The sequence below is a fragment of the Chanos chanos genome, chromosome 1 (assembly GCF_902362185.1).
Source record: "Chanos chanos chromosome 1, fChaCha1.1, whole genome shotgun sequence".
NCBI lineage: Eukaryota > Metazoa > Chordata > Actinopteri > Gonorynchiformes > Chanidae > Chanos > Chanos chanos.
In genome coordinates, this window is record NC_044495.1 from 51518498 (window position 1) to 51545637 (window position 27140).

Genomic DNA, 27140 nt, shown 5'->3' on the forward strand with positions numbered 1-27140 from the left:
GAAATGTGACAACAAGATCAAACAAGCTATCTATGTTCTACAGTCCAATTAAAATGTGTTGCTAAGATACTTACAGCCACGGGTGGCCTGTTATGGGAAAAGAGACGGAACAGGACAAGCTCAAAGAGAAGATCCAGAAAGTTCAGGTGGTGAACCTGAGCAGGTACAAAATTAATGTCATAAGAACATGCATTATGGTCATATAACAGAGACTGTTGTCAGTGTGCCAGTTGCAAAATTCAGAGTAAGCTTACACTAGCCAAAGACAGTTCTCTGCTAATAGCTTGTTGGTTGGATGAACATCTCAGAAAGCCAATGAGAGAGTGATAGGCCTCTATAAAGGCAATCTCATCCTGAAAGCAACAACAAAAACATAGCTAAATAAAAACATTAATTCTCTAAATTACAAAACAAAACAAAAAAACTGGAGATCAACTGTTTAACCGAACCTTCTTGTTGGCCTTCACCAGGACACGCAGTACCTTCTTGCCCTGCACAAACAGGAAGTTCTGCACAAAGATGTCACTGAGCAAAGTCTGGGGAATAGAGAAACACCAATATAATTTAAGTCAGAATGGAGCCATAGGCCAGAATCATAGTTCAACAACACAGCAGCAAAAACAAAGCTCTACTCACAGAAAAGGCCTTGCGAAGAGAACACAGTTTGAGGAGGATGTCAGAGACACCCTTGACTGTAAGATGTTGGCTAATGACAAAAAAGAAAAAAAATGTCTGTCAATCAATTCCTGACAAACAGTCTTAATCCCAATGAACATCAATGCAAAAAAAAAAAAGAAAAAAATACTCACATGATGAAAGGTACCTCCGTCCGTTCAAGACTTGTGCCCTCTGTAAGACACAGTCTTCTAGAGGAGACACCATCCTGTGAAACCAAATAATAAATCATGGTTAAAAGCAGAAGGATCATCTTGTGATGTAAATGCCAAAATGGAGCTTACAATGTGTGTGTACCTGAGGGTTACTCTGGATGTCAGGATCTGAACCCAGGAAAGGCACCCTTCGAAAAGGAGTGAGAAAACTCTTCTCATACATCCACATACCAGAGGATACCTGGCCATTCAGGCCCATGCATACGTAGCTCAAGACCTCTTTATAGCGCTTGTACTGTTGAAGTGACAAACATAAAAGATTCCATTACATGCAAATTCACCAGTGTAATAACACAGGACTTTTACTTCACAAAAGCCACAAACTGTAAGACGTTAAGCATTAAACCGTGTAGACATTAGGCTAGTAGATAACGCATACCAAGAAACGGCCTACTGGCACTTTTACGGCCGACCTGACACGACGGATTGATTTGTACTGTGTCACCATTCCAGACACCAACTGCAATTCAACAAAAAAAAAAAAGTCTTGTCTTTTTAAAGGTTTCAGGCACTGCCAAACTGCCTCATATGACTTTGAAGCATGAAAAGAGAATCGTTATGCTATGATACCTGTATGGAAGTGCAGGACTGAGTCACTGTCATGTAACGAGGGAATCCCTATGAGAAAAATAAAAGAAAGATTGTCACTCTAGAACTGACCTCACACCACAGTTAAAACTTATTCACGTAACCATTGTTACTCCTTCAGTGAAAATTTCCATATGCGCACCATGTTTCTAGTTATCACCTGTGGACTCCATCTGACTTTCCTAGTGAAGTTCATCCAAGAAAGGTCAGTTGTTTGACCCTTGGACACACTCAAGTAGCAAAACATGGTCTTTACCCTCTATGAGAAAAATGACAAAATAAAAGAATGCATAAGTATACAAAGATCTCATTATTAACACTTTCATATGTCAGTACTCTTATGGATGAAAAAGTAATCAGGTCAGAGCAGGCAGTTTTTGGTCCTATTTATTAATTTGTCAATTGTCAGATGCAAATATGCAAGTTAGAGATGATTCAACTAAAATGGATGATGTACCTTGGAGGCTGAGCCGTACTGCCCAGCTAAAAGGAACCAAATGGTTCGAGGTGTCCTGTCCACTTCACCAGGCCAGAAAACCTGTGTTCGTGTGTTGAGAGGCAATTAACATCAAAGCCATATGACATTTTGTAGGACGGTCCTATAATAAGTCTGGTGTACCTCAATTGAGTTCAGAGGCCCAGGACAGAAAGGGTAGAAGTGAACAGGAAGCAGCTGCAGTGTTGGCTCAGTAATTTCCTGTGAGTCCAGATATTTAGAATTAACCACATTTCACTGCTACAGATGCATTAAAGCAACCCTATGTGAGTTGTAAATCTACACAAACCTGGAGGGTCATAACATCATCAGGAAATTCCTTCTCTTGACCATTGAAGAATCCTAGTATATGGATAGAGTGGGTTGTTTACAATCACTGCATTATAGAATTTTTGCCAGATTTTGTAAAAAATATTACAAGATATTACAAGTCTGTGGGTATTACTCGTGTTATATGACTTAGGATGGATCCGGAAGTGCGAGACAGCAGTTAACATTCTTTTTATGCGGTAATTCCTTATAAGAAGTCATGACTTTGTTTACCGTAACCATAGCAACATCTTTCCATTTTTGAAACATGACAATTCGTTCAAATAGCTAACTAGCATGGCATCCTGTTGAATACTATTTTATTTTATTTAACTTATGTAAAAATATTTAAAGGCATACTCTTGGAGAGATTTATCGGCAACAATAAAAAGTTTCCATGGTAGATAACATGAGCAGCCCCGCTAAAAGCCACGTTAGATAATTAAATAAATCTGGTTTTTAGTCTAGATGAATTACAGTTATACTTTATCAGTAAAGGCAAATTATTAACCAAATGAGAAGATGTGAAACAGTGTACATACCGTTGACAAAATTTAGTCCACGACATGGTCTTGATCGACGCCAAATGTGGAATATTACTCCGGTCGCTGCAACAAGGCCAGCTCCATATGAGATTGCCCTCAAATGGCAACTGTTTAGCCTTGGCAATAATTTAAGAAAGCCCATTTTAATATTGTAAGATCGCTCTTTACGCTCTCGGAAGAAAAACCAGCCGGTGCATGCAGTAGATGAAAACCATCTGTTGTATGTTGCTATAGTTTGTGCTTTCGACATTGCTTAGAATGTTGACAACGTTCGGCCCGAAGGAGTCACAATGCGCGTCGTTCAAATTCGATTAGTCTGAAAGCAAACATATATTTTTAGTATTGGGGCCAGCTTGTTTTCGGCTTGATTTAACTGTCTGCCAAATAATGGTTCATTCACTTTATTTTTTAAAAAATCGTTAACGATGGATATAGCAGGACTGAGAGCCATATCTATCTCTAGCAATTTAAACATAAGAATTGTATAGACTTTGTATAAATAATTCAGTTGTAAACCCTTTTCTCTTTGTGATGTGATGTGATCTAGGCAGTAATCCAAAGCTAATGTTAATAACCGAAATTCAGTTCTGTTCTAACCTGTACCGATCCTTATTCTAATTCACTACACAGTGGTGTGTCCCCCCCCCCCCCCCCCCCCCCCCCGCTCATTGTAATAAGAAACTGTTTTTCACGTTTTAACAAGATATTTTCACATTGTAACAGGATATTTTCACGTTATTACGACATACAAACTTATCACATTATAACAAGAAACTTTTCTTGTCATAACAATATACTAGTATCACGTTATAAGAGTTTCATGTTAAAACATGATAACTTATATTGTTATAACATGAAACATTTCACGCTATAACAAGACCGTTTTTTATTGTTAGGCTATAACGTGAAACTCATGTTTGAGTTTCACATGGTAAAATTGTGCTGTTATTGAGCACAGTGGATGACATTTTAATAAGTACGCGCATACTAAAAGGGATTTTAAAATGCTTGAGGCTGTACAGAAGAAAGAATGAGTACCTCTGGAGGTAGCATCACTGATCATCTGAAGAGGCATGGAAAGCTCCATGGATACAAACTACACCATCTCAGCTGCATCCAAGCTGGGTATGTTGTGACCCAAAGTACAGTGAGGTATTTGTTAAAGTTTCTAGATCCCTGTGGTGTTGAGCAAAGACGGAGAAATTGCCTGATGCAACGCATATACATTAATCCTGGGCCTAATTTTATGTGGCATGTTGACTCATTCGACAAACTAAGGCCATTTGCTATATGTATACATGGAGCGACTGGTGGCTTTTCAAGACTCATGGTATGGCTGCATGCCTATTCAACAAACAGTAATCCCAAGTTGACAAGAGGATTGGGAAAGCTGCCAGAATTTGCGCAGATTTGGGAACAGAAAATGTCACAATGGCAAACATGATAAGATTCTTATGATGGAGTACGGATCGCCATGTCGGTAATTGTTATATATCTGGGTCTAGTAATCACATTCAGCGGATTGAAAGCTGGTGGGCCTTTTTGAGAGCGCATCTTGCCCAATACTGGATAAATCATTTCCAGGAGCTGAAAGACAATGAGTGTTCCTGTGGAGACTTATTGGACAAGCAGCTTATATTGTTTAGTTGTCTTTAGTTGTATTGTTCAGGTACATTATAGGTCTATGCTCCTGTATCTCTCAATCTGTCCCTGTGTGTGTGTATGTGTGTGTGTGTGAGTGTGTGTGTGTGTGAGAGAGAGAGAGAGAGAGAGAGAGAGAGAGCAGCCTAGGCCTCCAAGAAACCCACCCTGCTTGCTTTATCACAATTTTTATAGTCAATATTAGCAATAAAAATATAGGTAAGCTGAGTACAGTCAGAGACTAGGGGGAGACTATCCAACATCTTATATACAGCCTACAAAAACAGGTGCACTTCAAAACCCAACCGGTTTTTGTTGACCTGACCTGATGGTACATATTTTAGATAAGTCATGGTGAGATTGTCATTGAATCACCATCACAATGCTGCAGAAGTTGACTTTGATGTTAATTTATTGTTTGTTTTCACAGCTACAGTTACACAGTAGGCATAGCCAGTAGCTACAACAGCTGCTTTTCAAATTCCTTTTAAATGGTTTGCTCCACCCACATACACAGCAAGCAGGGACGTCCAGATGGAGCACACCTATAGCTAACTGTGATCCCATGAGCGAATTTCAGTAGCACGTTGAGGTGCTGCATCTAAAATGCATGCATACATTTTAAAGGACTGAATCTCCCAAACTGACAGTCACAACCACATGCCAACACAAATTAAAAGAGAAAAGCAGTAAACAATTAAAATAAGGTAGAAACTAAGTGAGAAATTATTAAAACACAACAACAAACTAAACAATGCAAAATAAAAGGGCCAGCATTATTCAGACAAATCACATATGACATCTTTTCATGTAAATCAAATCACACTTAACAGTAACAATCTCATAACATGCCAGTAAAGTAACCATTAGCAATCCATCGCAGACACTACAAGATATTACCATTTGTTATTAAAATAATGTAAGCAGTTGTCCTGTAGCTTACTCGTCACAACACAATGTTGGCACAACGTCATTCTAGACATTCTTATTAATCTTAGAGGCGAAGAATTTTGCTTAGGGCTTGCTGTCCTCATAAAAATGACATTGGTTGCACGATGCTGGATGCAGAAATATTTTTATTCCCGATTTAAACAATTGCTTGTGAGACGAAAAAAGGCCCCATCCCCTTTTCCCACTCACCCTCTTTGTCCATAAGAGAGCATACAGTATGTCTCAAAATAGGAACCATCATATTAATATTTCAAATATGTTTTATTACATGAATTTTTATGCAAAATACACTCAACGTAAAATCACCAGTATCGTGCAATTACCCACACACCTCCAAGCCTCCTTCCCAGAACGAAACACAAAAAGAGGAGATCCAGTCTAACCATGTCACATGTTTCCATCTAAACGAATCAAGTGAACCTAGTCTGTCTTTATTATGTTCCTTGAACACTACATACATTTGTGGATGAAATGTAATCATTTCGTTTAAGTTCAATTTATTTGCCTTGCATTGAATCGGAATGCTTTTCTTTAGTAAGTCCAGTCAAATGAACGAGTGCATTGTTAGTCTTACTTGTATTATTATTGTTGAATGACTTAATATGACATTTGTCAGTTTTACTAATGTAAATCTTGTTATTAGATTCATCATTTTTGGTATTACTAGTAACTACTTAATTAAACTACCAACAGGTTACCAGAACAATTAGTTTTGATACAATGAACAAAACCAAGAACAATTTAAAGTTTCACATGTCATTGTTACAATACTTGTTTGTTTAGTTTGTTATTCCAAAGTAACCAGCTGGGTCTTTGTAAAGTGATGATGCTATATTTGCACTCTATAGCGCTACAGCTTTCACCAGGCATTAACAATAACCATAAGATGACATATGCGCTTAGCGTTGGGGGGAAGTAAATCTTTCATTAAGATAATTACACTCATGGTATACAGTTAACGTTAAAACTATCAGAAGTATCAATCAACACAACACAAAGGGGAAGCATAAACTGAACAATAACAAACTGGGTCTAAACAACAGTCCATCACCAGTCCAAGCCCCAAGGCATGCTGAAAAGCTCTGTCCATCTACCCCGGGAGTATGGAGCATATGCAGTAGTTAGCAATATTTGTGTCGTTGAGCCAAAGTAACTCATCCTCCTTGAATCAATATATGCTGAGCTAGTTCATCAGAATTTTTGTTGCTTTACATTAAACAAACAAGAACGAATCATGTAACAAGCATAGACACAATACATTCATATTATACAAGCATATTTCTATTTTGGTAATAAAGCATGTGCCTTTGTTGAGTTTTCTGAGTGTAGAAAATTAGCTAACTCCTAAAAAAAAAACTAGGAATGCCCCCCAAAATTTGATAATATATAGCTAGTCTTTTACAACATGTGTCATTCTTTCAATGTGTAGTATGTCACTAAATAACATTAATCTTTGTTCTCGCTGGTATTTTTCTTCTACAGGAAGAGCTGCAGCAAGCTGCACATTTGTGGAATACCCACATTATCTGCAGTAGCTTCAACTGGACATCCAGTTCTCATGTACACCGTCCCTCATCCATTTGGAGGACAAGATCACCTCAAAGAGGTCTCTCAGGAAGCAGTGGAGGCTTGTAAACAAAAAGGCTAACAGAGAGGACCTTATCCTTGCGATGAGACAGTATTCAGCTTGTGTTGCCGTATAATGGCAGAGAACTTCTTACCCTCACCAACCACAGCAGATGAAGCCATAGAGCTGTATCTCTTCCTGAGAGCATACATACTTAAAGACTTACAAATTAGCCCAAGAGGTATGCGCTACTGGTTATCGCGCCAGTCTGTCTACTGGTGTGAACAGGATCTCAATCTTGTTAACACAGATAACTTCTGACCCTCTGACAAACCTTAACATCCTTCTGGGTCCAGCATCATCCAGTCCTCTGATGTATTGTTGCAGAAAATGAAAGCTCTGGTTTTTTTGCTTCAGTTGTAGGAGATGCATCCAGCAACTTCAAAAGCTTTCTTGGGCTCACAAATGCTTCTTTTAGGGAGTGGCTCACTATTAATGACATTTTATCTGCTGCATATCTTGCTTGTGTGCCACTTTTAGAGGGACGCCTTTCAAATTGTCTTGTGTTGGAAGCACTGTTACATCCAAACAGTCCAAAAGATCAAGTAATTCATCCCTATCCTAATTTAAAAGATCTTCTTTTAAGGCACTGGTTATCAGGTCCCTATCTGACTGACTTATGTACAGGAGAAGACTTTATAAACAGCATATCCTGTGAGACTTCATTCTCACCAAAAATAATTGCCACTGTGAAAGCAGGGGCAAGGCGACAGGGAAAGTATCAATGGTCTTGCAATCCCTTCAGTAGTATTTGACCAATGGATTTCCACTCTTCCACCTGCCATTTAGGAGACAGTGATGGATCCCTCAGGTCCTCCCCATTCAGCTGTGTTGCCATAAACTCTGTCCAAAATGCAGCACAAACTCTTGAGACACCATCTGTGTCAGCTTCTTTTTCATCTATGTAAGTGTATTTCAGGAACTGTTTGAGGACTGCTAGATTCTTAAACTGGCTAATCAACACCTCCAGAAGACTGACCCTGTGAAGGTTTAGTCAACATCATATGAAGCTGTAGAACTGCTTGCTTCATCGCCTATAGATGCTATGTGTTGAGTAATGAGTGCTGTGCTTGTTAGAGGAAGCATGGATGTGATGACCAGCCCATCTTCAAACTGCAGGCTGGGGTGAGTTATCAAAGTGTCATCCAGTTGACAAGCCATGGGTTGTCCAAGGAAGGGGTCAAACATCACCTCAGCTGTGTCTCATGCATCTGTACCAATCTCCTTCAGATCTGGTGACAGAATCACGGTTCATAGCCGAAGTACATACCACGGGGAGTCCACCTCCGCCCGAGACCAACTCATCTCCTTATAAACGTGAAATGTTTCATGTAATAACAATATAAGTTATCATGTTTTAATGTGATACTAGTTTATTGTTATAACAAGAAAAGTTTCTTCTCATGACGTGATAGGTTTGTATGTCGTAACAACGTGAAAATATCTTGTTATAATGGGAGATGTTTCATGTTGTAACAGTATAAGTTGTCATGTTTTAACATGAAACCTTTCACGTTATAAAATGATACTTATACATTGTTATAACAAGAAAAGTTTCTTGCTAAAACTCAACAAGTTTGTATGTCGTAATAATGTGAAAATATCTCATTAAAACGAGAAAATATCTTGTTAGAACGTGAAAACCATTTTGTTATCGCAATAAACTTTTCACGTTATAATGTGATGCTGATCCGTTTTTCTTTTTTTGGTGTGGCAGCAATATTCTGCCGTATGAGACGGAGAGGAGAAATTAGACAAATTTCAAATTAAAACTCAATCAGTTTCCCTTTTGACATTTGGAGTGCAGCAGAACAAGTTTTAAACGATTATGTAGCAAGATTGACGTCTATATATTCTTGGTGAGTTACTTCAATTTCAGTTTGAGTCAAGTTAATTAACCGGTTCAGTTAGGCTGTGTTTTGTTGCGTTATGAGCTCTTTGATTCGAGCATTGATGTACATGTTATAGGTGGACTACACCTGCAATTTAGGGTTATTATTAAATAGCTCCTTAACCTGGACCATTGAGAAAGGAAGGATCTGAGTCCCCACCCCAATACAATTAGTCTTTCCTGCTGTGTGAAGTGACTAGTGTGAGTTACTGATATGTGAGTGTGTAAGAACCAGTCACTAGCAGATATGGGTATGGTGGGCTTGGGCGACTGTTACCCTGCCATACCAGCTACCATCCCTCAGATAACTATCTGTAAAACAGAAAATGAAAACAGACATACAGCTATATATTTAAGCAGGCTGCTGTGACTGCAACCCTAACTGTTGGACCATTTTAAGCATATCAAGTAACATCAAAACAAAATGTGATGTGATGGTCAAAAGACTTATCTGCTCCCTATATCCAACAGTTTCTAACAATCAAAAACAAGAGGAATGGCTGCTTATGCACTCTGATGCAATTCCTACAAAACAACTCTTTCTTCTTCACAACCTCCCCAACCATGAGAGGGTCCCTAGGTTTACTGATCACATTCACTCTGATGATACCAGTAAATCCCCTCATCTCCTTCATGTCCGGGTTGGTGCCAGCTCGCACAAACACACACTTTCCAGGGAGATTACTTCCGATGCACTCAGTGTTTGCTTCCAGACATCGTAGGATGGGGATGTCCATCCCATTTGCAGCTGTGAGCCTGATCTAGTTGGCTGATGTCAGTGTCAGCCCTCTTTCTCTAAAGTGTTGCTTAAAATGAGATTCAGTTATGGTGGTCACCTCTGACCTTATATGTGTTGTATGTAATTAATATTTCTAGTTATGTTACTTATGAAAATACATTTAAAAAAAAAGTTTACTGAAGATACCTTTCACTAAAAGGGAAAAATGTATTAGATGACTGACATTGATGGCAATCATTAGAATCAGCTGTAATGTATAAATTGCTAACTTTTTACTTGTCTTGAAGTGGTTAAAGTGCAGCTGTTGTAAATCGAATATTACAAGCCTTGTTTTACAATACAGGCTAGGTTTTTTTGGCGCGACTAGATTCACTGATGAGATGACAAGCCACACAGATTCGGAAAGAAAACTGCATGCAAAGACAAATTTCAGTTGAGTGTCCACCATTCACCAGCTGAATGTTGAACTGTGTCGTCTGTAGCGACTGTGTGGTACACACACAGGACAGGTGCAAGCACGCGCACACACACTCACGCAGAGATACACACACTAACGCTGATGTTCTGTAAGGATGCACCGAATATGTCGGGTGTTTACTGATGGCAAATTCTAAAATTGCTTTGAAGGCTCTGACTGTAATGTCATGCGCCATTTGTTTTGTCACAATATACTTGCTTGTTGGCATAGTACTGTAATTGCCTTAATTATTTATCCATTTGTTTAGTTAACTTAGTTTATAACCAAACTGCTTAATAGCATTATTTACACAATTAAACAAGCCTTTCATTTGAAACAGTGGTGTCTACCCTATTTCTCCCGCTGGGCCAAGGGCGTGTGTTTGCACTAGTGAGTTACAATTGCTTCAGGAATTTCTGGCATGGGGGGTGGGTGAGGAATGCATAATATGGATATTGTCAGTTACTGCTGTTTCTTCTTGTTAAATTATACACCTTAAATTAAAACTTGCATCTCACGTTAGCTTCTTGAGTTAGCTTGTTCCTTGTGCCCCATACAGCTGCTAATTCAATGTGAATGTAAGAAAGTGTTGAGTAATTGTAGAACTACTGTTAAATGGAACTGAGGCATTTTGGTTAGCTATTCATCGGTCTTAATATCACATAAATCAGTCCCTGGCTGTACTGTTTCATTCATTCTTAGCATAAACAACTGAAGAATGGTACTTGAATCGCAGCCTGGACATGTGTCTGGTGATATATTTGCCCATAACCGACTATGAATGAACTAGCTGGATCCCAGTGAGTCACTATAAAGATTATGATATGAAACAGTGATACCCCTAGTAAATGTGCAGTATGTTCCCTTAGCAGACAAAAGTGAGAACTAATCTATCCCCACATACTAATTCATCCTTGATGAAACTTGTTCACACTTTCCATTTCAAATGTGTCCCATAATGAAATGGATTAAGTAGAATCACTGCCATTATTAAGTCAGACGTTGCTGCAAACTCTTTCACATGATAATGTCAATTGAAATAACACCTACTGACACATTACAAATGATGGACAAAAGTTTCAAGTTCAAAAGCTAATTTTATTAAATAAAATCCTAAAGTAAGAAAACTGTATTTAAATAAACTATACTTAAAATATATTTGAACTCTCTATACATTCTATTTACAATCTATTAATAAACTAATGGCTCCTTAATGATAGATACTTTTTGGTAGGCTAGCGCTAAGTGATGCTTCAGCAGGCTGTGAACTACAGTAACCAGAGAGTCTGGGTTGCAGTACAACTCCAGTGGCTGGGAAAAAAGTTCCTCCAAGAGCAGCTTCAGCTGGTCCTGCAAACAGAACATGCACAGAAACAAAACGATTAAAATGCACCTCACCAGAACAAAGAGAGAACATTAACAAACTGATCACAGAGGGATGAACAACATAAGCTCTACATTGATTTAATTAATTTGGGCTCTAAATGGAAAAGAAACCGGTAAACTTGCAGAAGTAAAACAGAAGCTGTAAACTCACAGTCAGCAGCTGGAAACAATGCTCCGCTGCAGGCTCCCAGCTGTCAGAGGTGTCCCACGTGTGTATCACTGAGAACAAACGCTCCAAGAAACCGCCCTCAGACTTAAGGAAAGAAGAGAAGACATTAATGGAAATAAGACAACAAGATCAAACAAGCTATCTATGTTCTACAGTCCAATTAAAATGTGTTGCTAAGGTACTTACAGCCACGGGTGGCCTGTTATGGGAAAAGAGACGGAACAGGACAAGCTCAAAGAGAAGATCCAGAAAGTTCAGGTGGTGAACCTGAGCAGGGACAAAATGAATGTCATAAGAACATGCATTATGGTCATATAACAGAGACTTTTGTCAGTGTGCCAGTTGTAAAATTCAGAGTAAGCTTACGCCAGCCAAAGACAGTTCTCTGCTAATAGCGTGTTGGTTGGATGAACATCTCAGAAAGCCAATGAGAGAGTGATAGGCCTCTATAAAGGCAATCTCATCCTGAAAGCAACAACAAAAACATATCTAATTAAAAACATTAATTCTCTACATTACAAAACAAAACAAAACAAAACAAAACAAAAAAACTGGAGATCAACTGTTTAACCGAACCTTCTTGTTGGCCTTCACCAGGACACGCAGTACCTTCTTGCCCTGCACAAACAGGAAGTTCTGCACAAAGATGTCACTGAGCAAAGTCTGAGGAATAGAGAAACACCAATATAATTTAAGTCAGAATGGAACCATAGGCCAGAGCCATAGGCCAGCAACATCGCAGCAAAAACAAAGCTCTACTCACAGAAAAGGCCTTGCGAAGAGAACACAGTTTGAGGAGGATGTCAGAGACACCCTTGACTGTAAGATGTTGGCTAATGACAAAAAAGAAAAAAAATGTCTGTCAATCAATTCCTGACAAACAGTCTTAATCCCAATGAACATCAATGCAAAAAAAAAAAAAAATTCTCACATGATGAAAGGTACCTCCGTCCGTTCAAGACTTGTGCCCTCTGTAAGACACAGTCTTCTAGAGGAGACACCATCCTGTGAAACCAAATAATAAATCATGGTTAAAAACAGAAGGATCATCTTGTGATGTAAATGCCAAAATGGAGCTTACAATGTGTGTACCTGAGGGTTACTCTGGATGTCAGGATGTGAACCCAGGAAAGGCACCCTTCGAAAAGGAGTGAGAAAACTCTTCTCATACATCCACATACCAGAGGATACCTGGCCATTCAGGCCCATGCATACGTAGCTCAAGACCTCTTTATAGCGCTTGTGCTGCGACAAACATAAAAGAGACCAAGAACACGTTGAGTAAAGTGTCTAAAAGCATATGGTTAAGGTAGAGTTCAAAGTTCACCAGTGTAATGACACAGGACTTTTACTTCACAAAAGCCATGAACTGTAAGACGTTAAGCATTAAACCGTGTAGACATTAGGCTAGTAGATAACGCATACCAAGAAACGGCCTACTGGCACTTTTACGGCCGACCTGACACGACGGAGTGATATGTACTGTGTCACCATTCCAGACACCAACTGCAACTGAACAAAAAAAAAAAAGTCTTGTCTTTTTAAAGGTTTCAGGCACTGCCAAACTGCCTCATATGACTTTGAAACATAAAAGAGAAAGAGAAAGAGAATCGTTATGCTATGATACCTGTATGGAAGTGCAGGACTGAGTCACTGTCATGTAACGAGGGAATCCCTATGAGAAAAATAAAAGAAAGATTGTCACTCTAGAACTGACCTCACACCACAGTTAAAACTTATTCACGTAACCATTGTTACTCCCTCAGTGAAAATTTCCATATGCGCACCATGTTTCTAGTTATCACCTGTGGGTTCCTGACTTTCCTAGTGAAGTTCATCCAAGAAAGGTCAGTTGTTTGACCCTTGGACACACTCAAGTAGCAAAACATGGTCTTTACCCTCTATGAGAAAAATGACAAAATAAAAGAATGCATAAGTATACAAAGATCTCATTATTAACACTTTCATATGTCAGTACTCTTATGGATGAAAAAGTAATCAGGTCAGAGCAGGCAGTTTTTGGTCCTATTTATTAATTTGTCAATTGTCAGATGCAAATATGCAAGTTAGAGATGATTCAACTAAAATGGATGATGTACCTTGGAGGCTGAGCCGTACTGCCCAGCTAAAAGGAACCAAATTGTTCGCTGTGTCCTGTCCACTTCACCAGGCCAGAAAACCTGTGTTCGTGTGTTGAGAGGCAATTAACATCAAAGCCATGTGACATTTTGTAGGACGGTCCTATAATAAGTCTGGTGTACCTCAATTAAGTTCAGAGGCCCAGGACAGAAAGGGCAGAAGTGAACAGGAAGCAGCTGCAGTGTTGGCTCAGTAATTTCCTGTAAATCCAGATATGGAGAGTTAAGAACACTCCACAGCTACAAATGCATTAAAGCAATCATATGAGGTTCGAAAACCCACACAAACCTGGAAGATGATAGCATCGTCAGGAAATTCCTCCTCTTGGCCATTAAAGAATCCTAGGGTATGAATAGAGTATAAATTATTCTGCTGTTAGTGGATTGTGGATATTTACTCCGTTATAGAATTTTTGCCAGATTTTGTAAAAGATAGAAAGGTGCTCATTATGAGAGGGCTACAGGATATTACAAGATACTACAAGTCAGTGGCCAAGACATGTGTTATGCGATTTACGATGGATCCGCGAGAGCGAGATAGCAGTTAACGTTCTTTTTACGCATTCCTTCCTTAAACGCAGTCACGACTTTGTTTACCGTAACTACAGCGACTATGTTGAATTTTTGAAACATGACCATACTTGGATCTTGCTCACTTAGCTAACTAGCGTGCCAGCCTGTGGAATAACACAGTATATCCTTTTTGTTATTTAATTTATGTAAAAAATGTTTCTGAACACACTCAATAGATCTATCGGCAACAATACAACGTTACCATGATAGCGATAACACGAGCAGCCCCGCTAAAAGCCACGTTACATAGTTAAATAAGTTTAGTCTTTATTGAAACTGTATCAAAGTTATATTTTACAAATAAAGGCGAATTATTAGCCAAATGAGACAGAAAATAGTGTACATACCGTTAACAAAATTTAATCTTAATCGACGCCAAATGTAGAATGAGGCTGCGGTCGCAGCAACAAGGCCAGCTCCATATGAAATTGCCCTCAGATGGCGACTGTTGAGTCTGGGTAGCAGTTTAAGAAAGTTCATTTTAATATTGTACGGTCACTCTTAATGAAAACAGCCGGTTCGTGTGGTAGATGAAAATCATCTGTTGTGTATTGCTATAGTTTGTGCTTTCGACATTGCTTAGAACGTTGACAGTGTTCGGCCCGAAGGAGTCACAATACGCGTCGCTCAAATTCGATTGATTTGAAATCAAACACAGGCCTTTTTTTAAAGTATTGGGACTGCCTTATACAAGGCTTGATTTGATCGTTTAGATTCGTAACACTGTGAATAAAGGCAAATCATAGAAAAAAATCACATTTTTATATTCTGAAAAAAACGAATGTTCCTCATAGCTGTACTGAGAGCCATTTCCCCGATTTTACTTTCTTGCAAATTAAACATAAGAACTCAAGATTTTGTATAAATCATTCAGTTGTAAGACGTTTTCTCTTTACATGTAGCCTTATCAGAAATGAACGCTCATAATCTAAATTTAGCTCTGTTCTAACCTGTATCGATCCTCACTCTTTTCATTAGCAAAATGGGCCCGAACTTACTTCGCCCTGATGCTAAGAAAAGGATGATACAAATTATATGCAATTATGCGATTATTCTATTGAATTTATAACAATTATGCAAATATTTTATCATTTTTTTAAATCTTTTTTTATCATTTCTGATTACGTATCACATAACTTGTCCAAAAATATGAAATTGTGATGTTTATGTGTGCACAGTATTCTTGTAGGGAATTAGACAAATTTGCCACTTATAGATTAAAACAAGGTTAAATAAAGAAAATAGCGGTCAGAGTCTACGCATATGTAACAGCGTGTGTCCAATTTTGCGAATGAAATCATCGTCATTTTTCTTATTGCAATCTGGCAACCACTGGTTTGTGCTCTGGAGAGTCTACTCCTATTGGTTCACCCCGATCCTCTGATATTCTGTCCAATCAGAAATGTCAAAGTTTGTGACGCAGTTTGGGTCATGGCGGGAAAGAGGACAGTGTCCATTCCTGGGTGAATTGATGGGAGTCGTATACGGTAGTGCTGTTACAGTATATTATAGTATTTAATGGGCAGTCGTTTTCAGTGTTGTGCAGTAGTGTGTTTCAGGCGTTGTGTTTGAATTCGGAAACACAGCCTATGCAAGGCAAAACCAAGAGGTGGTAGGACTCGAGTCTCATTAACATTCAGCCGGCCCCGCTAAATCTTTTTCGAAAATATGAGCTTATTCAACTTGGACAGGTTCCGTTTTCAAAAGGATAAAACCGAACCTTTCTCTTCTGTCCTAACATCGAAAAAGGAAGACGGCTGTTCCGACAGTCCCACTTCAGATAAAGAGAATAAACCAGGTAAAAACCAGGCTGCAGGAATTCCTGGCTACTTTGTGTTGGCCACCTTGTTATCATGTAAGCCGGCTGGCTAGCAAGGGGGAGGGGTCAAGGAATGCATATGGGTATTGGGTATTGTCAGTCGATTTTGTTGCTTATTGTTAAATTTTACACTTGAAATTACGACTGAAAGTATTGAGTTAGCTCGTGTCTTGTGCTCCAGACAACTGTTGTTTCTATGTGAATGTAGGACAACACTGAATAGCTGGTATGCTAACTGTTAGACGGAACAGAAGCATCCCGGTTACCTATTCATAGCTCTCAATATTACATAAATTAATATAACTAGCGACAGGCCTGGCTGCGCCAGTTGATCCGTTTCTTTGGCGTAAAGCACCCAATAATGACGCTTGAATCGTGTTCTGGACACATTTGTGGTAATAAGTTTACCATAGCTGACTATGAATGAACTAGCCGGATCCTAGTAGGTGAGACACTAACAATAGCTGTGTGTCGTGTCTTCCGAATTTGTTTGTATTTTTATGGTTTATGTGCATTTATACTGTAGAGAAATGTTCCTGACTGGAGGAAAGTTTTTACTACGTTATTGTTGATATCAACAGATGTAGTCTGAATTATGTATAGTGCACGAGAACAAACGAATTCATATTAATGAAACCCCCCTTGATTCGTGTTAATAGCTCGCCAAAAGAGACCAGACAGCAAACATGGACGTGGTGTTACCTCAAGGCAGACAGTGGATTTTGACGAAAGCGTCTCGAATGACAGGTCAGTAGAAGTTAGGAAAGAGACCTACAAAGGGAACAAAAAAAATATATACATATTAATTACGAAAAAAAAATGTTTTTCATGTTGCCTGTGTGTCACGCTATTAATTTTTTATGGAATATTGATTTGTCGGTTCATGTATTAGAATATGTAAATAAAATAAAATGATCAGTTGGTGTGTGAAATATTCTAATTTATTGCATCATATCACACAAAGAAAATTGCCTTCATTTTTCCTTTTGTTAGATTATGGCTATGGGCAGCCGGCTTTGATTGATCGGTATCATTTCCCCCTAATAAATTCACAGGTCGTCCTCGAGAAAACTAGCGTCAGGTGAAGAAAAGGACACAAGTGACACTTCAGGTGGTAAGGCTAAAATCAGTGAGGAGATGGAGGAGAAGATTACCAAGCTAATGGAGATGTTTCCACAGAGAGAGAGGCATGAGCTGCTGGAGGTGGTTAAATTTGTATTAGGGTTGCTAACAGTATTAGACATGCTCTGAGCCATAATATCCAGATTTGGATTCTGAGTGTCTGTTTCAATCTTTTTTTTTTTTTTTTTTTTTTTAAACCAAAGGTGATTGAAAGCACAAGTACTCTGGATGGAGCTGTAGCATTGTGCCTGGTAAACTTTGGAGACAGAGGTAGATAATTAAATACACCAACCATTTAAGTGATTTATGTGGCTTGCTGTACGTGTTAAAATATTTAGTCGGTTGCATCAAAAGCCCTATACAAGTATTTTAATGAAGAATGGTATTAATGTAAAAACACATACACAGGCCTACGCTGAAGCTGTCTTCTGGGTGTTTTTTAATGTCCTTTGTTAATGCTGACCACTTCAAGGAGGTTTTTCTTTTTGACTATTTGTGTGCAGACTCAAACAGGCAAAGAGGGAAAGTTGGTCCAAGTGAAGACCGAGATCTTGTTCAGCCCAGTAAGCGGAGAAGGACAACTGTGGTGAGTCATTAAATCTGACGCACGGTTTTCTTTGCTTTGAAACCGTGGTAACTTTTTAAAGCTGATGGCCTGTGTTTGTCTGACCAGTCTGACTCTGAAGAGGAGCATCAGGAGCCCAGCATAGAGAAGCAGGAAGCTATGTTGCGCAAGATGCAGAGAAAACTCCCTGACTTGGAGAAGGAGGTGTGTCATAGCTGTGCAAAGAATGAATGAACAGTTTTATTCTAGAGCATTTCATTGGGTGTAGTATAAAAATGTCTTCATTGTGTGTGTATGTTATATCACAGGTGCTCAGGAGTGTGTTACAGGAACATGACTGGGACTATGGTAATGCCATAGGTTCACTACTCATGTTTTCATCCTCAGGTGAGGGGGCAAAAAAAAAAAAAAAACATAAAAAGAGATGTAGCCATTTCTCATGTCAGGTCTACCACTTATATTTCATAATGTGATGGAATAATGAGTACTTTTGATCTTCTCTTGCTGTAAATATAGATACTGATTCTCCAGAAAACAAGAAAAAGAAACCCAAAGTGTTGAATGAAATCAAGCCTGTGAAAGAGGGCAGAGGTCAGGTGGAAGGAGATGAGGGCAGGCGTAAACAAGAAAAGACCTCAAGTCTCTCGAGATGGATATCATCGGTCCCGAGCAGATCTTCCAAAACAGAAACGCAGAAGCTACACAATGACGTCAGCACAGTCAAGACTTCACTGGCTAAAAGTAAGACCAAAGCAGAGGTCAAACGGGAGAAAGAACCGAGTGATTCCGAGAATGAAGATCCCAGCAGCGAGGTCGAAGATTTATCGGAAGACTTCGATTCAGAAGAGGAAATCGATAACTTAGATACCAGTATCAGAGATCAAATTGTGCAGTTCCTCCAAGACGGGTCGTTGGATGAGCTGACGCTCATTTCTGGCTGTTCTCTCAAGAAGGCTCAGAAGATTATTTCACTGAGGCCCTTTAAGGCTTGGGATGATTTGGTAAGACATTCATCGTTCTTCCCATTTTTGAGTGATAGTCTTGCCCACACATGCATGTTTCACTCTTGAGAATGAGTTTCAATTATGCATTCATAATTATTACTCCTCGTAAGTGCAAAAATAACATGGTTTGTTCTTCTCAGACAAATTTCATAGGTTGTTGAAAGGTGTGGTATTAGCTGTATCACCAACCAATCTCTCACTCTGTACTATGCCATGTATCCATGGAAACAGACCGTATGCTTGGCTGATACCACATTCAGTCTTTTCTATAGCAAGTCAACGGATTTAAGAATCTGAGTGTACTTAATGGCTATAGCTGTTTTACAGTTTGAAAACTGTTAATGCACTAGCGGTGAGAGAACAATTTAGGAATTGAAACAAATTCTCAGGTCCTTTTGTAAAACATAGGCTCAAAGAAAGATGGAAATTGTGAAATGCAGACTGTAAGACCAAGTTTTTAACACTGAAGAGAAAGAAATAATATTAGATAAAATAATATTAGGAAAATGAAAGCATAGCCGAGAGCTAAATTATTTGTTTTGAACACACCTATTTCTGTTACAAAGGCAGTGGACCACAGTCAGTCACTGTTATGAAAGGTTCATGTGTGGGCCATTGTATAACTGAGATAGCCTTTGATGAAACACTGCATCACTGTAGGCGCTAAAACATTGTCAGTAATGTTTCCTTTGAGAATCAACACGCTTACTAGAATTAATTTCAAGTCATATTCTGATTTTACCACAAACCCTCTTGAAAACTTGTTGTGTACTTGTGTGTACTTTACTGTTTGTCTGAATCCAGAGAAAAACCCATCAGCCATAACAGAAATATTGGCTTATCAGGCAACTGTTAAAATCAAACTTGTTGAACTCTGTTCTTGGGTTCCCTGTTTTTTTTTTCCCCCTTTCTTTTCCACCCCGGGTTTATTTTCGTGCGTTTTTCAGGCAGGTGAGTCATGTGTGGCTGTGCCTAAAGGCAAAGACACGTGTGGATTTGTAAACGACAAGACGGCGTAAGCCTCTGGAATGGAGAGAATATGTGAATTATAGTAGGGAAAGTACAGCTTTGCATAGAGATCATTATCTATCACACGCTGTTCCTCGGAAAGCTGGAAAAGTTGTGTTCTTGAACTTCTCTGTGAATCGAATTGTGTACACCCAAGCTTAAGTAACAGCTTTTTTTTTCCAGTCTTGTTATCTGAAGCTTTGTTAGACAATATCTTCGAGCAGATTGTGTAGTAATATTGAATTACGTTCAATATTCGTGTCTTCTGATGTACAATATCAACAAACATTTAATATTTTAAATATATTTCAGAAACTGTAATGATTCCGGCGACAAGAACTGCTTGCCTGAGCTAAACTCATTTATGTTTCCATTCTTAGAAAGAGCAGTTTGACAAGGATAACGGCCTGTCCCTGGAGCTGGTGCAGGGCTGCAGAGTGGTGCTCAGACAGAGAGAGGTGGTGCTGAAACTGATGGGAAAATGTGAGACCATTGCCAGAAAGATGATGAAGGATGTGACACAGGTCATAGAGAAAGGAATGGGGTCCATGAAACAGCCCAGTGTCCTCAATAGCAGGTGAGAGCAGACTGAACCCAATGACCCGAGAACCGCCCTCCTGGAAACGGGTCCAGCGTATAGCAGTGCGATGAGTGATCAGTAACCCCAACAGCGTGCAAAGTGAAGTTACCGCCACGTTGCTCTCCTAAATGATCTCATTTGTTTATTTTCGTAAAGTTGGTCGACACTTTAGCTCATGCGGCTGTGGCAGAGAATGTCGCTCGACGTCGCCTGCGGAGAGCGCGTTTCTCGGCAACAGCTCGGTGGGTGTACTTGTCTGTCTGTCTAACGTTTTTTTTATTCTTTTGTCAGCTTCAAATTACAACCCTATCAGCTGATTGGACTGAAATGGCTCATTCTCATGTACCAGAATAATCTTAGTGGAATCCTGGCCGATGAGATGGTAAGCTGATTTCCTTTCTTTTTCTTCTTGTGAAAATCTGATCTACTCCACCATCATCAGCTACGGGATTTGATACAATACAGAACCAATGAAATAACACTGAAGTAATTGGTGTAATATCTGTCTCGTATAATCATAAAGTAGTAATGCAGATGATGTCCATTTGTCCACAGGGTCTGGGAAAGACCATCCAGGCCATTGCGTTCCTGGCTCATCTGTATCAGAAGGGTGTTGACGGCCCCCATCTCATTACTGTGCCCTCTTCAACCCTGGGTAAGGGCTCTCATTGTCTGAAATCTGTGCTTGGAGATGAAGTACTCTGGGACACAGCTCCTCCGTGGTAATTCAGCGTGTGTAACTGAAAACCCTCTCCTCTCTCTACAGATAACTGGGTTAGGGAGCTAGGGCTTTGGTGCCCTGCTCTTAAAGTGCTTGTCTATTATGGTGAGTAATATTCTCTCCTTTTGTGTGCTGCTCTTCCATTGTACAGCGTAGATGCTGTGTAATTTTTTTTTTTTTTTTCTCTTGATCCCAGAAGAACAGTTTTGCAGTGGGAGAAAAATGTTCACGAGGGAGATATTAACGGTTCCGAAGCAACCCTCAGAGTTTCTTATTTTCGTATTGTGTGAGGGTGATCAATTTCGTCCTGAACGCCCGATCTGGCCCCTCTGTTATCCAGCAGCTCCCAATAATTTCGAACATATTTTACACATTTTTATGTGCAGCGCATTAGCAGTGTGAGACCTTTTACGACAGAGAGCAAATCACTAGAGTTTACTGCTATCTTAGGACGAGTGGTCCCGTTCTGTGGTAGCCGCGGTGTCGTTTACATTTTGTAATGTGTGTGTGTGCGTGTGTATGGTGACCCCACAGAGACAGATGGAGTTTTAGTAGGTATAGCTGATAAATGTGAGAGGCTTTCCTTTATTAAGATTTTGAGCATGGTGTAATGTCTGCCTCATGACGTGGAAGAGCAAGTATCCTCTCCGATATTGCCCGTAGAAAACTTTGTGTTGCCGTTGCAAGCTTTAGACTTTACTGGTAGAGGAATTGCATAAGCTTTAAGTATGCTGTAAAGACAACACAGAATTCAAACTGACTTTCTCTGTTTTTGTGTGTGTTTAAAGGTTCTGTGGAAGACCGCAGATACCTGCGTCATGATATCCTCAACAAAGAGGTGGAATTCAACGTTATAGTGACCACGTGAGTGTGGTTTTTCGGCATTGTTCTTTTCATACCATTCAATACTTACCCCAGTTCAGTGTAAAGGAGGTCCAACAACTGCAAATTTTACCTGTTCTTACCTATGATGATTTGGTTATCATACTCACTGTCAGTCTCTACATGATGTGAGTCATGTAACCATGCTCTTTGTGCCTTTGTGAGGTTATTACCCCCGGTGTCTTGTGTATGAATCTAATTAATTTTTGTGCTTATCTGTCTTCCTCTTTGTAGATATAACCTAGCAATAGGAAATGAGAGTGACCGTAGTCTTTTCCGCAAGCTTAAATTGAAATACGCGGTGTTTGACGAGGGTCACATGCTTAAGAACATGAACTCGCTACGCTACCGCCACCTGATGGCCATCAATGTGAGTGCACAACATTTCCCTGTAATAACCTCTGTCATATGGCTGTAATTCTTGCTGTTGCTCAAAGTCAGAATAAAAGCAGAGTTTGAATGTATACACGGAAGTATTCATATTCAGACCTGTGATACTGAGAAAATTGTGCAGTGCATTCAGTAATAATTAATATTGGCACAAGTGTCATTTTTGCCCCCTTTGTCTGGCTGTTACTCATGTGTGTCCTTTCTATGGTCTGTGCTGTTTTGTCACAGGCCGAACACAGATTACTTTTGACTGGAACACCTCTTCAGAACAACCTGCTGGAACTCATGTCTCTGCTCAACTTCATCATGCCATCCATGTTCTCCAGCAGCACCTCCCAGATGGCCAAGATGTTCTCCACGGTAGGGGCCGCAAAAGAGCCACAACCAATAAGTAGAAACAGAGACAATTTACTTTCACCTGCCCTCTTTGAGTAAGTTAGTAGGACAGGTAGCACAGACTGGGCTAGGGAACATTCCCCTTAAGGAGCTGCTGAATATCCAGGCTTTTGCTGTAACCTACTGCACTACTGAAATACACTTGACTTGAGATTATCTGAGAGATAGAAATCATGCGTGTTAGATTACCGTTGTCAGTGCCATGCATGAGAAGAGATGCAGCACATTTCATTCTTCCCTGTGTGCGTGTGTGTGTATGCGTGCGTGTGTGTGTGTGTTGTCCCCTGTCAGAAATCCTCAGAGGAAGGGAGCAGTTTTCATAAGGATCGCATCACCCAGGCCAAACTCATCATGAAGCCCTTCATTCTCAGACGAGTGAAGAGCGAGGTAATGGCCTCTTCTCTCCTAAGCCCTCATGATCTGTCCATCATCTCTCTGTTCCTCCGTTCTGTCAGGATGAAGCTCTCAGCTAGAGGGCAGCGTTGTCCTGAGAACGCTGGAAGCACAGTCGCAGCGGCTTCTCAAACATTTCCCTTTTTTTGTTTTTGTTTGTTTCTGTTTCAGGTGCTGAAACATCTCCCTCCAAAGAAGGAGAAGATTGAGATGTGTGCTATGAGTGAGAAGCAAGAACAGCTTTACACCAAGCTTTTCAACAAGCTCAGACGCTCGGCCATTGGGGAGAGTATGTGTTAACAAACGAGTCCACGGGATTACGCACTCTTTTCCACCAAAATACGCTCTTATGATAAAACAGGTCCACTACGAGACCAGTGTAGCAAAGATATCAATTACGAGCTATTATGGCGATTAATAGAGTTTTTAATGGTAGTGGTTAGTAGTCTGATACATTAACCATAATGGGAGTCGAAGTGTTTGCTCCTTGTTTAGCCGTATCTGACTTTTCTATGTTCACTGTGTGTGTGTGTGTGTGTGTGTGTGTGTGTGTGTGTGTGTGTGTGTGTGTGTTCAGAGAAAGAGCTTTGTAATGTGATGATGCAGCTGAGGAAGATGGCCAATCACCCACTGTTACACCGGCAGTATTATACCACAGAGAAACTGGCCGCTATGAGCCGTGCAATGCTCAAGGTACGAACTGCCTGTGTTGTTTAGAACAGTGTTTAAGTCTGAGACATTAGTATCAGTTCTTTGCTTTCTCTGTCTGCATTAACTGTGTAGTATCCTGGCAGCAAAGATATGTGTATACAGCACAATTGATGCATGCATATCTCTGCATCTGTGCTTGTATGACTTGTGGTAGTGTACACCGGTTGTGCAAGTGTTTGCTCAGACAAACAACTGTTAAACGGACTTTTGTATTTCTGTGCTAGGAACCCACACATTATGATGCAGACCCAGCTCTCATCCAGGAGGACATGGAGGTGATGTCCGATTTTGAGCTGCACACCCTCTGTCTGCAGTACTCCACCATACAGAGTTTCAAGCTGGACAAAGAACTCCTGCTGGACTCCGGCAAGTTCCGCCTGCTCACCAAACTGCTGGCGAGTCTGAAAGACAAGGTAACTACTCGATTTAACGCTCTCCAGCATTCGTGCTGTCCCTCTGAGCTCCACCATGTGTACCAAACGTGTTTCTTATGTATTTAGACATATTTTATTAGTTATTGTATTCTCTTTCATTGTCTTCTGAGGATTTTGTTCTGGGAGGCAATTTGATGTGGTGTGGTTTTGTTTTTCAGGGAGACAGAGTGGTGCTCTTCAGTCAGTTTACCATGATGCTGGACATTGTGGAAGTTCTGCTGAAGCACTTGGACCATCGTTACGTTCGGCTGGATGGGTCCACGCCAATGGCAGAAAGGTAAACTCTAGTGTTTCCATCATATGGTTATACACTGGTGTTGTGCTCAAATCATGACGCATATGGTGTACTGTTTTAGCGTTCCTGATTTTGTCCCTGCATTCGTAAGTGGAAAAAGCAAGACAGCATTTGAGCTTATTTTCCTTTTAAAAACATTTAGCCTAAACTGATGGAAAGTGCATTACGCACAAGACAGTGCAGGTCAGGCCTCAAATTTCTTAAAGACGTGCGTCATTCTTGTCTGAATAACCATTGCTCTAGTCTTAAAAACCTGATTACTTTACAAGATCTGTGTGTGAGCTGTGCCACAGAAAACCTCAGTCGTAAAACTCGAGCGCAGCGCGGGGCGTAACAGCGGTGGCATCTCACGCCATCTTTTCCCCTTTTTGCCTTCTCTAGGATTGGCCTCATCGACAAATACAACACAAACCCAGAGATCTTTGTTTTCCTTTTGTCAACACGCGCCGGTGGCCAAGGCATTAACCTGGCCTCAGCTAACGTCGTCATATTGCACGACATTGACTGTAACCCCTTCAATGACAAGCAAGCGGAGGACCGATGTCATCGAATGGGGCAGACCAGGTTGGTGCCGGCAGTAACTGTTAAATTCCAAGTCTTGTACCAGTGAATATAAAGAGCACTTTGGAGCTCAGGGTGAACTGTTTTTGTGTCTTTCAGGACTGTTCAAGTAATCAAACTCATCAGTAAGGACACCATAGAGGCCTGCATGCTCCGAGTGGGGCAGGAAAAGCTCAAACTGGAACAGGATATGACTACTGACGAAGGTAAGCAAAAAGACTTGAGTCACTGCGTGAAGAAACCAGATTCATATGACATCGTGTGTTATCTATGCATATCGATATTCAGTTTAGAGAATTGCATGGGAATGCTGATCGAAACGTTAATTTAATCACTATGCTTTTTGTAACTTTATATGGTCTTTTAAGTCCCTACTTGAACTTTTCATGGTCACCTAATTAAAGAGGTCTGCTCTTCAGCAGGTGATGAGGGAACCATGACTGAAGATATGGCAGAGTTGCTGAAGGTCTCACTGGGTTTGTGAGAACACCCTGTCAAAGCTTGATGTGTTTACAAAAAACTGCCATTTTGGGGAGCCTGACTTTGCCAAACTCATAGAGAAACAGTCAGGAATTTGTCCCTTTATCACTTCATCAGTCCAGCCTTGTCCAGTAAAGCCTTGGAAGCAGTCTGTTGGGATGGGAGGACTGAGTGATTGCTTTATGAATGTGCTCGCACTTAATCCCATAAAAATGATGAGATTTATGAGCAGTTGAACCTGTAATTTGTAACTCAGGAAACGACTGAATGACATTGTCCCCTCAGCAGAGGGACTCATTCCTGTTGTGTCTAAGGCACTCTTTTGACTGACTGAAACTTGTTTACCTCAGTTGTAGTATTTCTTAAAGCACTGAGAGTAGCACCCAACAGAGCAGATAAAAGCATTGTTTCGCTGTTGTTGTTGAGTTGACTGACTGAAAGTACCGCCCGGGATGTGGCATGTGTCATTCTTTTTTGATGTACTGTTTATTCTTTGCTATGGATGTTAGTTGTGTTATGTCTCTCAGATTTCTTTATATATGTATACTGTACTGTACTTGTTTGTCCAAAGGGTCAAATAAAGACAAAATGGGAAAAAAAAAAGTTAACTCACAAATTATTTCAGGCTAAATTCTAAACAAATTTAAATCTCTGAGTAAAAACTAAATACGGAAGCTTTTTCAGATGTGAACTTGATGGTGCGTTATCTGTACACAATACAGTGATGACACACACACACCCATGCGTTTGTTATTAAACTTATTCTCATTTGTGTCAGTGATGGGGGTGGGGTTAAAGTGTTCCTGAACTGATGCTTCATTGGAATTTGATTTTCGACACGCCTATGCTGGTTGTTAAAGCTTTTTTGTTTTTTTTGTTTTTTAAAAAAAGCAAATGCCGAAATCAGATATTCACATACAATGTGGATCTTCAGGTCTGAACTTGGTAGACCTGTTTATTGTTCTTTTGAGATACACAGCTTTAATAATACTAATGATAATAATAATAATAATAACAACAGTAAAAGACCATGATCCCTGCCTGGAAAACACAAGGCAGCAGCCCTGCTCAAAGCAGCACTGGTCAGAAATGAATACATCCTTTGTAAGTTCCCAGATCTCCCAGAGGAATGGTACGAACTCTGAGATCCAGAAGAACAAGACCCAACCCAAGGAAGAGCTGTGATCAACAAACATAATACTAGCTTAATAATTTCAAAGGAAAATGCAGTTTTTTCCAGGCCCAGAAATGTCCGTATTGGAAAGTTTATTTTGTTAAAATGACTTGAGCAGAAAGGAGAACAATTTAGCATTGAAAAAGTTCACATTATAAATCCCAGTATTTCAGCATGCATGTATTAGGTGTACTTGCCATAATTA

The 27140-nt window shown here is 39.9% G+C and overlaps 1 protein-coding gene across 1 annotated transcript; it reads left to right on the top strand.

The window, feature by feature from the left end:
- The first annotated feature begins 17356 nt into the window (after window positions 1-17356).
- On the top strand, window positions 17357-25765 carry smarcad1a (SNF2 related chromatin remodeling ATPase with DExD box 1a). The gene is given in 21 exon segments (XM_030765084.1): window positions 17357-17422; window positions 17545-17611; window positions 17855-17904; window positions 18015-18110; window positions 18215-18293; window positions 18423-18907; window positions 20299-20495; window positions 20790-20880; window positions 21054-21153; window positions 21265-21324; window positions 22008-22083; window positions 22336-22471; window positions 22720-22851; window positions 23179-23274; window positions 23452-23575; window positions 23858-23973; window positions 24216-24404; window positions 24584-24702; window positions 25102-25284; window positions 25381-25487; window positions 25704-25765. Coding segments are annotated over 21 exon segments (2631 nt in total).
- Window positions 25766-27140: the final 1375 nt, after the last annotated feature.